Below are 13,873 nucleotides of genomic sequence, written 5' to 3'. Positions count from 1 at the left end.
ATTGGAAATCATCAAATCAAAAGGTACTGTCCTCCAAAAGTGAAAAGCTTTTCATATAGCCATGTATTTTCTGTTGTGTTCTTGAAAAATATTCCATTTCTGTAGAGTGCAATCACATTGTTTAGGGGCCTCAGCTGCATATCTACAGAAATTTTAATTGCAATAGCATTTGCTTTTACAAGACCAATGTCTGCTCTGCTGCAATTTTTACCTCTGTTCCACTAATGGCTTCACAGTCAAGATGTATGCTCTGAACTTTGTATTAGGACCTGTTAAAATGACTGTTTGCTGAACTATGATTTAGAAGCAATATTCCTGCTATCTCCCTTATGTTCTCCTCAGACACTGCACTTATCTAAGATCCATCATTTAGCAGATGCAACCTGCAGAATACACAAGTGTTCAGCATAAAATTAAAAGCACAATAGAATCTGCCTGCAAACATCTGATTCTTCCTATTCTACATTTCTCCTTCCCTACTGAAGTGAAAGATATTTAAGGTTTGTAAGGATTTTTAATTATTCTTCCTAACTCCATGTTTTTGTTAGCCCTTTTACTTTATTTTTTTAAGCAAGGAAACTCAGAGATGTACAGAAATTAGAGGATATATACAAACATGAATTAAAGATATTAATAATGTATTAAATTTCATAGGAAATAGAGACAACCTTTGTCTCCTTATAAGCTTTCTCCTTAAACACTAGAAAACTAGGCATATTTGAAGAAGCTTATCTCTTTACCATCATAAACATTTTCTACAATACTCAGGAAACTTCTGCTAATATACAGAAAATTTTAAATCAGTTCTCTCTTCTGCAGGAGTTGTAATTAGAGAGAAAATGGTTCCTACTGTTATAAAATGTGAAATATTGGTAGAATTCTCCAGACTGAGAGGTAGCAGAAGAAGCTGCAACACAGCTGACGCTTAAAAATAATTAAAAAAAAAAAAAAAGAAAGAAAGAAAAAGGGAATTGAAAAAAAAATCAATTTTTAATAACTCCAGGTTTTTCCTTCTTGTCTAATGGGGTATCTATTTAAAGTTTATGATAGAACTTCACACAAAAAACACTGTACTACATCCTTGATCATAAATAAATAAATTCTTTTCCTGCATCTTGAAAAAATAATACTTAATTTGACCTATGTAATGTTCCATTTTTGAATCTGTTCCTTGAATATGGATACAACATCATCTGAATTTCATTATCATTTCTATTTGCTCATATTATTCCCCTTTGACTTCCAGATACGGACTACTCCCAAAATGATGAGGTATAAAACTTAAAGAGGAAAAAAAGAAGCTTCATACACGTAGCACTACACCAAGAAATTATCTCAAAGTTTTTGAAAGCATAAATTTACAACACATCTGCAACCACACACTAACCACTTCCATGGACATTCAGCATGCAGCAAGATTAACTCAATGAAATCCAAGTACCTGCATTTTTTTTTCCAGACAATAGACAAATATGAGAAATACGGGAGAGTTTTAGATGCACAGAATGGTACTGTACTAGCCCAGACCTAGATTGATACCTGTCCAACAGACAAGATTCTTAGAACAATTTATTTATTAGAAAATGAATAATAAAGAAATATTTGAAAAGAGAGTCTTCCTTTTTTCCTTATGAAATCTAGCATAAGCTTGGATAAGGAACATCCAAAGTAGGTTGGGGGTTTTAATTCTGTCATTTAATTCTTTCATCTATTTGGGCTGCAGCAAAGCCATCATTTCTTAACAATATAAATACAAGCAAGGTACTTTTGGATCCCAAATTCAAGGGGTATATATCTGGCAACTCTGGCATTTTATTTTTCAGCTATGAATTTTATTTTTTAACTATGGATTTTCTGATATATTTGTTCCTAAATTTGGTCAAATGTATGGATACCTTATGTATGGAAGCAACCAATTCTCCAAACCCAACACAAAAACAGTTGTGAAAGATGATGTAAAAAGACTAAAGACAAAAAGATTCGGTTCATTGACAAAATGTTCTAGCATTCACATATATCATAAACCATTATTTCATTGTATAAGAAGAAGCTTCCTGTCATTTTCAGTAATGATTTAATTTATAATACATTCAACCTAAGAACCTTTGGAGAAAAAGAAACAGTTGGCGTTAGAAAATTGGCAGCTTCTAACAAAATATGCTTAAAGCAAACAGTGTAATTTACTGTTCAGACCTATATAGTAGAATTCTGGTTTTCCCTATTTTCATTCAGAACATGTGTGATAGATAATTATTTCAATTAAAATAGTTAAGAAAAAGTGACCTACACAAAGCTCATGGCATCCATATAACTACAATAAAGCATCAAAAACATGAAATAATTACTCAAAAGGAAAAACTGCCATCTGGACACAAACTAAAATCCTCCTTTGTACCCCCTCATTTATCTGGAAAGCAAACTCCTGGCCCTCTCCAAAATCCTATCAAACAGATGTCTTTTGCAGCATGCCTGGAAGGTCACCAAAATCAAGCTCAGGGGAAGAACAAATTCCAAAACTGAGGCCCTCACAGAGAATGTCAGGGTAACAATCCATTTTCTTTACAGAATCATCTGATTTGTTCAGTTAACTCTGTTTTTCTGGTTCAGGTGTGCTGAATTTGATCATTTCCTTATGGTTATAAATCTTCAGAAAATATTGATTCTTTCTACAGGACTATTCAGAATATGAAAAGACACATTGCAATTTTTATTCCTGAAGTCACTTTCTATTTACCTACAATGTTAAATGTAAATTGTTCAGTACTCATTAATGATATTGCTAATTGTCCACTTACATTTTAGCAAAGGCAAAAATAAATACAAATTCTTTACCTCTTTCAGAAGGTTAGTGACTTGCTTTATATGCAAGAACTCTGGGGTCTTGTCTAAATCCATTGAGGGCCTTCCCTTAAGGCTTTCTTCAAAATCCTTGCGATACATTTTCTGTTGAAGCAAAACAACAGTTAGTGGCATATGCAAGTGAATTTCCAAACATTTTTCTGAAAAAAAACACTGTCAACAGACACAGAAACGAGTCATTCCATAGATTAGTTATCACAGTAGTTAGTGCTACTCATTAAATATTCATTTTATTAACTAGCTTATCTTTATGAGATACAGGTTGGATAAACTATAAATATATTATATGTATACATATACATATGTGTATTATATATATATGTATATTTTTACATGCTGTTTTTATAGAGAATGTTTAACAAGTAGATTTACCTAGAACAGAAAAGAGAAGACAAATGCCATACATGATAATGGTTTTTAAACATATAAAAGCTTGCTACCAAGAGGATGTAACCATCTGTTTTCCTTGCCAGGTAAGAAAAGTGATGGACTCAAACTGCAGCAAGAGAGATGTAGGAAAAAGCTCTCTCATAGCACAACTAGTGAAGCACTAAACTAGACTGTCTGGGAACTCATGAAGCCTTCAGCTTGGAAGTTTTTAAATTAGAAAATCACGGCCAGAATTGGTTTAGGATAGCTGATGCTGTTCTGGAGCCAAGGAGCAGTCCTTCTCCATGGACAAGGCAAGAGAGTATTGCAGGTAAGGCACGGGGCTGAACTGGCTCCACTGTTTCACTCCCTCCTTCACTTAAGTAGAAATTAGGAGAAAAAGGATCTGGTTTTCTCCCTTGCTTCCCTTGCTTAAACCTTCCTGCTCTACTCTCCCCAGTACTAGCGGACGAGTTAGAGGAGCTCAGAGAAATAAAAGGAGCAACCTGGTGACCACTGATGTGGTTTCCCCCACATTGTACTATTGACCTGCGGAGAGCAGCCTTGCAGTGCCTTACCAGTGATCTCCCCTGGCTTTTCAGTCTACTGTCATCTCTGCCTCTTCAAGGGATGGGGGTGGGGAAAGAGTCTCTGGAAAAAAAAAGTTAGTAATCTCTGATGGAAATGACCTTTTGAGCTTCTTCCCTATTCTCATTTAAGCGATGCGATACAACATCAATCTCTGACAAGTGTTAGCACCAATAGCTGTTAGACAAAAAATTGATTTGATGGAAGAACTGTGCTATAGACCAGAAAGGAGAACTACTCAGTGCTAATTGTTTCCTATCCTCAATTTATAAAACCTTTAAGATCTGCCTCAACCATCCTCTTAAGACCGTTAACCTCTCTAGTGATTTGAATTTTGTTAGTTCAAGCACACATTTTACTAACCTCACTTTGCATCTTTTGAGCCTCCTTTGAAACTTGATACATTGGTGTATCCACAAACTCCAGCATTGATCTGCCTTTAGATTTTTCATAATTCTCCTTGTATTTGACCTAGGAAAACAAAAATAAATACTGTTAACAGCTGAGAGTATGTCAGATCTGATCATTGCTATGGCTTTTAAAAAAAGCTGTTTTAGCCAAATTCCTTAGAGGTTTAGGCTTAGAAGATTTCTCCCAAGTTTAACCTGTGGGAGAAACAGGGCAGCTACGCCAGAAAAATTCTTTCTTCAGTGCTTTGCTTCAGTGCGGCAGACCTAATATGACAAACTTTGAGGGAGTTCACCCAGGAGTGAGAAACATCAACCATGACCCTTAAACTAAATGCATGATCTGCTTTTCAGGCTTCATAGCACTCATCTGAAACACACTCTTATTTGTATCTGTGGAAAGAGAAAGGAAAGAGAAAGTTGGCTCTGGACCTACTTCATTGGGTCTGAACCTCCTCCTGACTCACAGATAGGACCCTAAAACTAGCAACAAAATCACACTGAAGCAGAGAGATTCAAGACACTAACATAACTCTTTATGCTAACCCGCAAAGCAAAACCACCCTGTTTGGAAGCATTTAAACTCATTCATTCATGGCCTTTTGATTAAGATACTATGTGACCATGGGCAAACATATTATTTATCCTCATCAATCAAAGAGCAATATAGTGGAATATTCTACATGAGCCATAAAAAAAAAAAAAAAGCTACAAATCGAAACATGACATTCAGAGTGAGAGATGTCATTTTAATTTATTTGCCTCTTCAGAAACCCTGATGCCTGAATTTGAGAAATGTGTGAAGAATCTCTTTTATTGCCAAGCTTCTGCACTGGATTCTGATCCTGCAAAAACACTCTTCTCTCTCCTCCTGGGGTGCTTCTAATTGAATATGCATTGCACATCACAGTAATTTATCATGTAATTTTGTGCCTGATTTAATCACTGCAAGAACACTGCATTTTTCTCATTGCGAGATTTATTTATGATTGTGTATACCTGACTATGAAGCACCACATTTCTTTGTGATGCATTTGTTCAGCTGTATCCAGGATGAAATGATGGAAGCCCTTGCTTTGCTTAAATGATTTCTTATGTTCATATTGAAACCAAAAATATCCAAGAATTTTTTCACAAACAAAATCCAGAAGATTTGCAATTTAAATACCATTTAAAACAACTATAGGAGAAACAGCATAAAATAAAGAATGTCTTAGTTCCACACTTCAGGAGTTCCAATGCTAAATTTGAATTTAAAATACCTCCATTTTCTTGAAGAAAAAAAAAAAGTATAATGTGATTTTTAAAAAAAAGGATATGATAAAAATATTATAAATTCCAAGAGAAAGCACTTCTCCTCTTTATGGAAAATTCAAATGTTTATTTTCTGAAAAAAGAATATATGTATATATTCTTTATTTTTTACATTTGGTGTATATAGGAACAGATGTGATGGTCTCTGTTTGCCTCCTAGTGGAAGTAATTATAAATGTCACCAACAAAACAGCTTCTGCAGTGGAATTAAAATAAACTTGCCTCCATTTACAGATATTGTCTTCACATTTTTACTCCATTGTTTAATTAATTGAATTTTAAAAATTAAAAATGTAAAATGAAATGAGGGAGATTTCACAGATTTTTACTAGTCTAAACTTCAGCATCAGATGTGGTTTCTAAAGTCTTATTTATTTACATGGTTTCATAAAATCAAATACATCTATTTTCCTGGGTTTTTTTGGTTTTTGTTTTTTTTTTTTTTTTTTTTTTTGGGTAGCTTGAAATCCATTAGAGTCTCAAGAGCATCCACAACAGCAAAAGATTTAAAAGCTGCAAAGGGATGCAACTCAAAGAGATGATTAAGGAAGGGCCGAATCTGAATAAAGAAAAAAGAAAAAAGAAAAAAGAAAAAAGAAAAAGAAAAAGAAAAAGAAAAAGAAAAAGAAAAAGAAAAAGAAAAAGAAAAAAGAAAAAAGAAAAAAGAAAAAAGAAAACTGAGATTCCTATAATCAACGAACAGCTATCAGGGACTTCAGGGATCTGCAAAGCATTCAGTAAGAAAAAACATCCACCAGTGGGCAGTCTTAGGGAGAACCCAGGTTTTTGTCCCATCTAAGATGACAAATTGATTAATTCCACTCTGAGGACAGTCATTTAACCAGCAATAAAAAATGCATGTTCTTATGTTATTGAAGGAAGCTACAACTAGTCCAGACAAAATACAGTGTCCATAGGCGGCACTGACTCAGAATAAGCTGCAGACCACTTACCAGGGCTCATGACTTCTGCTGACAGCACCCAGCCTTCCTTCCTACCACCACCACCCCCTCACATGTTTCCACAGCAGTGCTACAGCCTTTCTCCAGGTGTTGGAGTCAAAAAGCCAAATGTATCTGGCAAATGCAGCTGAGCAGCCTACTAACACTAAGCATGTAGCAGAAAAGCTTCAATGTTGCACAGAAGCCAAGGGTGGGTGGTCCCACATCTTCCTCCCCTCACGTTGCAATCCTACCACCTCTTACTCCTGGGACCCTCGAGGCACATCTCCTGTTACGTGATAGGAAGAAGGCTGTGCCTATAACCTGATCCAGTGTGGGAAACAACACATTTAGAGGGAAAGAAAAGTCTTAGACAAGGATGGTCTGCGAAAAAAGTGCTTGAAAGGCTGTTTATGCAAGAGCTCCAAATGTAAAGCGGGCATAATGGTCACTTCAGTGAAGTGCTTGGAGTCCTGCAGATGAAAGGCAATATAAAAGACCTTAGGTAAAACAAGATATGCAAGGTAAGTAGTAGATGAGGTCAACTAAGAAAAAACAGGCAGGTTTGCAGAAATTTAAGAAGAAATACTCATGTACCAGAAGTCTAAGTGGTTCTTCCCCATTATACTAGTCATTTTAATAAAAGAATTCATTTTCTCTAAAAGCCATTTCTTCACTGAGACCAGGGAGCAAGTATCAAAAATTCATGTCTTCTACAGTAACTATCTGCATTTCTTACTACAGATAGCTTTCAGACTAGCCAAAGATATTCATTATAAGGGCAACTTACATCACTACGCATTTTGCTGATATTTAAGGCGTGGTTTAAGTGGAGCAGATTTGGTAGCTCGGAGGATGGATCATGTAGGCTTTCCAAATCCTTCTTGTAATTCACCTGGAATGATAACTCAGATTAGATAAAATAAAGATGTATAAAATAACTCAGTTTTTACTACCGTGTGTAGTTCCAGAAATGTGAAGTGCCTACCTGAATAATCTGCATTAGCCACAAGATGGTGCTCGTTTACCATTATTTGGGGGGAAAAAAATCGGTATAGGATATTTTTCTCTTATTTGGTAGCTACTCAAATCCTTCCTCAAAAAGAGCACTTACAACAACAAAAATCATACTTTATATGACTTTTCAGATTTAAAAGAAACTATGAGCATAATATTATTTCTATTATTTTCTGTTTCCAAATATTTTTTCCTGTTAGCCTACAGTAGAATTCTTCCATACTTTTGATAGGTGAATCTTTACCAAAAATAAAAAAAATCACCGTCCAGCTCCCCTGCAACATGTGAAATGTGTACTTATCCTCGATGATAAACCTTTCACACCAATGCATTTAGTCTCCTTCGATCTTGTTTCATGCTATGCACCAATTCAGGTGAATTTCAAATCAACATTTTTAATTTACATATTTTTAATAAAATAATGCCTACTTGAACTATTTTTTTCAAACCTAGGATTTTTTTAAAAATTAAATGTTCGGATTTGGGAACCAATTCATATTCTGTTGGATCCTTCCCAAGGCTGACCCTTTTCCCTCTGAGTGTAACCCCACACTCCAGAAGTGGAGACCTTACACAAGCATCATCACCAGGTATCTGGAATCACTGTCTCAAAGAAGAGCTCAGACGTTTAGTATTTCATACACCATGAAATATTTCATGCTAACAAGTAACTCACACAATATAGAAGTTTTGCTCAATCTTACTGCGCAGCAGGAACCCACACTGGACCAGGTAACTCCAGTACTTTGCAATATCATACTGAAAATCAGCAGGCAAAAGGAAGTCTAAAAGACAGCTACTGAGACTGAGACTCTCACCTTAACCTCCTCCTACACCACAACAGAGAAATGGGCACTTTGCTCACTTGAAGACAGGCGAGAAGGATAGATCATAGGAATTGCCTGTCTAGACTTTATTTTTTTCCCTGAATACCAGGGGAAAGAGTATTAGGTGACTAGCTCAGAGTAAGCTGCTATACCTTTTGACACAAAGTTAAGTGAGATGAATCTCATGTAAAAAGGTCGTGAAAAATGCTGCAGGCCCTTGGAGAAGACCTTTATCAGAAGTGGTGAAAGTGGATAACATATTGTACATGCTATACAGACTCAGTATACTACAGAGACTGATACTCTCAGTAATCCCTAAAATGTACAAAATATTTCTGCTCGAGAACAAATGTTAGGTTTCTCTGGATGCAAATATGTGTAAAACACAAAGCAAATTCACTTACATCACTTGCCAAGGTGGATGCAATCTGTGCTTGCTTGAAGGAAACACTGTCAAGAGGATTGTACTGGTGGTTCTTCATTTCCTTGCTGAACTGCTCTTTGTATTTCACCTTCCACCAGAACAAACAGATTTGATGTTAACATGTAGTACTAGAAGGAGGCGAACAGAATTCAGACTACAAAGGAGCAATTAAAAGCAATTGCTTTATCCACAAATTCTTGAACACTGATGTTTAAAGAAGCTCAGTTAGCCACATCTGTGACTGTCCTGTGCTGGTTTCAAAGTAATTTTCACATAACCGAATTTTACTGAATAGAAATATTTTTAAGATTGTTATGTGCAATCATTGGTGCTGAAGGATTTATACAAGGAAACAGAAACAAAACCATATGACTCACCTGAGTAATCATCACAAACCAATACTGAGAATCATTCTATTAGTAATTAATGTCAAAATGTGTTTTTAACAACATCAACAACAAAAAAAAGGTAACACTTGTAAAATATATCGTTTGTTGTAAATTTTTCAATCACTTATGGAGTCCCAGTCCACTGGTTTCCCAATGCTAGGGCAACTGTGGGGTGCAAGGCTGTCACCAGAGCTGCAGCCCTTTTCCTAACGGTGCCATAAATTTCCATGAGATCTCTGGGAATCTCTCTGTAGCAGTTCCTTCTTAGGGACAATGGCCACCTCATTACAGTACTGGAAAGCATAACTAAAAGCCTGTATGCTATCACTCTCACTGTCTTTTCTTTTTGTTTAAAAAAAAAGTTGGGTAAGATGCGCAAGGATAGGCAAGCAATATTTGTGCAGTGACAATAGAAGCAGATGAACCACAAAAAATCCATAAAACACGCTCAGAAACTGAATTGAGAATCTGTAAAGATGAAACTGAGAAAATAGTAAATCTCCTTCCTTCACCTTCCTTTACTGTGCATGATCATCAAACATCTGGAGACTTTGCACACATGCTGTGCTGCTTTCCAACAGCTGGGTATAAAGGAGGAGAATAAAGTTCAGTCTGAATTATGCTGCTTTCATGAATGTTAGTCAGACACCTGATATCTGAGCCTATGCAACATCCATTATAATTCGCTACGCTCTGCACTAAATAAATATGCAGCTTTTTTTTTCCTTATTCCTTTTTTCTCTACTCCCACATGTATGCCTGATAAAGTGGTTAGACCACCTCAAACATTCTGCTTCAAAAATTATTTTTTTTTCTCAGCTTTATTTGTGGGAAGACTTTTCCTTTCACTTTTTAGTTCCTCCTCACTACAAAAGATTCTCAATGTGGTTCAGCTTACAAAACCTCATTATACTTAGCCACAACGCACAATATTTCATTAATCAGGATAATAAGAATCCCAAATATAGGCCACCCAAAGAGAAACTAACGGTATATGTTCAAGAACAACATTAGAATTCCACCACTTGCATTATAACTTTGAAAAAGAAACTTCTGCAAGAATATGATGAACTACCTAATCTTTTAGAACAACTCTAAAAAAGAGTACCTGGTAAATTCATCTGGTTCATATTCTTTGATATTTGCCTTGGCTTTGGATCAATTGCAAATGCATAGATCTGAATACAAAGACACTGCCTTTGTCAAGGGCAAATCCACATTCTGTATCAGCAAAGGAATAACTTAAGAGGGCTTTTCTCTTTTAAAAGGTGTGTCCAGAACTTGTCTTCTAACAAAAATCAGACCATGTTGGAATTTCCGATTCAGAATGGCTCCAAAAAGAAGGATCCAACCAACATGGTGAGTAAAATTGTCTTATGACTCCTTGGGCCCCAGAACACACCACAAGGACATTGCACACCGGCTGAAATAGCCAGTGAATCAAGGCCTGGTCAACGAATGGCCTCAAACTGTGCGCATGGACTAGATGCACAATGTGGTCCTTGATACTCTTGTTAAGTGTGAAAACGTCAGTGCCAAAGGGACCTCTCTTCATGATTGGCTTGTCATCTTCCAGCTGCAGCTATTTCATGCCACTTCTTTTTCCAATGTTTTTTTTTTTTTTTTTTTTTTTTTTTTTTTTACCAACACATTTCAATCCAGAGACCTCAGTAATAAATCCTAGTTAGCGTCACTTTGGATCACATCACTGCTGCAGAAGGTAAGAGTGGGAGTCAGGGAATCCAGCCTTCAAGGGACAGTGTATCCTGATGCTGAAGTGCAGAAGGCTCCCTAATTTAAGGAAACTGCCCAGCGGTGCCAGTGTAAAGGCTCCTGTTTGAGCAAGGCACCTCTCACTCCCTCCGGGCATGCAGCCTCACAAGCCCACACCACTGTTACCTCAGCTCCTGCACCAGCCTCAACACGAGTCGCTTTGGGGCAAACCAGAGGCAGCTTGGTAATATCAGATGACCCTGGCAGTATCTCAAGAGCACTTGCAGCAGTAATTTAACCCCAACGTGTCATAGAGGATTCATCTCATTGAAAGCTCTATGTACATTTACTTTCATTTTTATCTGCATTTTCCTATTTTCCTTTTGAAAGAAAGTGCAGGATGGTGGGGGCTTGGGAGCAAAGGAATGAGTCACCGAAATGGAAATCACACAAGATCGTAGCTCTCTTGTGAACAGAAGAAAATTATGAATGTTGATTAGAGGACAAATATGCCCAAGGAAAGCAAGCACGGAAAATAACTATAAATATAAAATATAAAATATAAATAAAAATAAATAAAAAATATAAAACAAGCACGGAAAATAACTTCATCAATGATTTTTTAAAACACCTTAAGGGGGGATCTTAGCAACATTGTAACCTGGTGGAACAGCCAGCAAAAATGTGGGAGTAGAAATGACAGCTGGTAGCAAAAGCTTATCTACAAATTTCATCGTTAACCAAAAGTTTGACTCTAATGAGGGCTTAAAATGACGGCTTCATATTTACTTTCTTAATTAAAGTCTTATATCTGTTTATTTTTTTTAGAGTTTGTAGTGAGGGGTTAATTTAAAAGAAATGTGCGGACACGGTGCTCCGACTGCTGCTGCAGCCTGTGCGAGCTCTTAACACAACAAGATCCCTGGAAAACCAAAATGGTATTAAAAAAAGCCTGGATAAACAAACTTCTCATTGGCCTTGCCCAAAACCTATAAAAGTCAGAACTGCAGCTGGACAGAACAGTGTCTTTTGAAGCTTTGCAGCAACATTCCTAAATCAAACACGCAGTTCAAAGCCATTCACACAGGGAGTGCTCGATTTCAGAGGCAGATGACATCACCCACTGTTCAGATTTACAAAGAAGCTACAAAAATTGAAGCATTCAACCACTGGCATCCCAGAATGAAGCAGACACAGCTAAAGCATTTCCTCATGACCATATGAAAAAAAAATAAATTTTAAAAAAACCTGTCAGACAGCTTAAATAATGAAGGAAACAGAGCATAAACAAAAGCAAAAAATTAAAATATTGGTTCCTAAAAACACTACCAGAGTTTAAACAAAGAAAGAGAAAATAGTAGGTTCTTCATGTTGTTATTGATGATCTCACAGAAGGCATATTTTTAAAACAGATTTTACCTCTAACATTCTACCCACAAAACAACAAGCACTAGCCTGATTTAGCATAAAACAAGAAATCCAAAATTATTTACTCTAAAGCCAATTAAACACTATAGGAAAGTACTTAGTATCATAAGCTTTAAGAAATCTAATAAAAATTAAATGAAGACCAAGTGATTTTTTTGATGGAAAATACAAAAATTATCCCCTATTATGCAACTTACCTTCCACAAAATGACACAAAAGCTTCCTTTTTCACAAGGACAAGCAAAGTTCCTGTTTTATTTGTTTTCAGATCAACAGAAAGGGGTTACCTTGTGCTGTGGGTAAATACACTGCTCCTGGGAGCTCTTATTTTTGCTACTGCTGTTGTTAAAAGCTTTCTTAAAAAATAAAATTAAAATAAAATAAAACAAAACAAAATGGAAAGAGACACAGGGACAGAAAAAGAGAGATTTGGTGCACTGACTTGATACAGCCAGTCAAACATTAACACTATTTTCTTCACTTTGTTTGCCTTCCTGCTTGCTTTGATTGCTTTCTCCCTTCGTTACACCCACACTGCCTGACCTCTTCTTGCTCCTGCTCACTATACTCCCTAAATTACCTACCCATATGCACCACATTAAAACATGTTATCATTTTCTCTTCCCATTACATCCATCAGAGTTGTCAACTTTGCAAATTTACTGTGAGGGTCAAATAACTAATATTTCTCTGCATGTCACAGCTTATAGATTCATGCTATTAAGGAAGATTATAAACTTTCAGCACAAAAAAGTTTCTAATGTTTCCATCAGCACAAAACAGATACAGAAGGGTAAACCCTAAAATCCAGGACATCTGCAGACAATAAAGAGATCTCTAACTTTACTAATTTTTAATTCTTGTAATCTGTGCCATGATGGTTGCATGAGGAGGGTGGACACTGGTGACCCACACTGAGGGCCTTTCCTCATCCACAGCACAGGTGCATGCCCCAGTGCACCCCTTTGGACACAGGGTCATCTCCATTTCTCTGTGTTTGTACAGCATGCTTTTGATTCATGATCAGTGTGCCCAAGTGCCGTAATGACTCAAATAATATATAAAACCATCAGACAGCTCATGGCCACTGGCTCTCTTATCAAAGGAGGTGGGGACAGCCGAATGATTCTCCCTGCACCTGCAAACTGCCAGCAGCCATATCAGCACAGGCAGACAGGAGTAGGAAGGATCACAAAATTCAGATGAGGCCCAGTGGCTACAGAGGTTGAACGAAACAGGATTAATGGGAATCTGATTTACAAATAAACTACACATAAACTACATTTTGTCAACTGTTCTTCTCTTCCTGCCACAGCTTCTGTCCTATTTGGACTCCAGTTACGTGCTAATGAAGTTTAAATTGTGCACCACATGTTCTCTTCTGCAGAACAAATCGGACCGGAACTGCTGCCACCCCAGTTCCTGGCAGTTGAGTGACTCTGTTGCAAAGCTACCAGTTTTGCACATGCTGCATGCATTGTCAAAGAGGAAAAAGATATATTTAAAAAAAAGAGAGAGAGAGATAAAAAGTGCACGGCTGAAGCTTATGATGCAGCTGGCACAGTATCAGACTGCAGGAGCCCATTATCCTGCTGCT

At 36.7% G+C, this 13,873-nt stretch overlaps 1 protein-coding gene across 1 annotated transcript in view; it reads right to left on the bottom strand.

The window, feature by feature from the left end:
• NEBL (nebulette) overlaps positions 1-13,873 on the bottom strand; it is an 83,231-nt gene that overhangs the window by 44,543 nt on the left and 24,815 nt on the right. The window contains exons 8-11 of the mRNA XM_088524331.1: positions 8,727-8,834; positions 7,269-7,373; positions 4,180-4,287; positions 2,833-2,943 (exon numbers count right to left, since the gene is read on the bottom strand). Of these exons, the coding sequence (XP_088380457.1) occupies positions 2,833-2,943; positions 4,180-4,287; positions 7,269-7,373; positions 8,727-8,834 (432 nt within the window). The remainder of the gene's footprint in view (positions 1-2,832; positions 2,944-4,179; positions 4,288-7,268; positions 7,374-8,726; positions 8,835-13,873) is intronic.

Source organism: Tinamus guttatus, unplaced genomic scaffold (genome assembly GCF_059628265.1).
Source record: "Tinamus guttatus ecotype Peru unplaced genomic scaffold, ASM5962826v1 Tinamus_guttatus_pri_ptg000209l, whole genome shotgun sequence".
Taxonomy (NCBI): domain Eukaryota; kingdom Metazoa; phylum Chordata; class Aves; order Tinamiformes; family Tinamidae; genus Tinamus; species Tinamus guttatus.
Note: the sequence above shows the minus strand (reverse complement) of the source record. Positions and strands in the feature narration are given on the sequence as shown.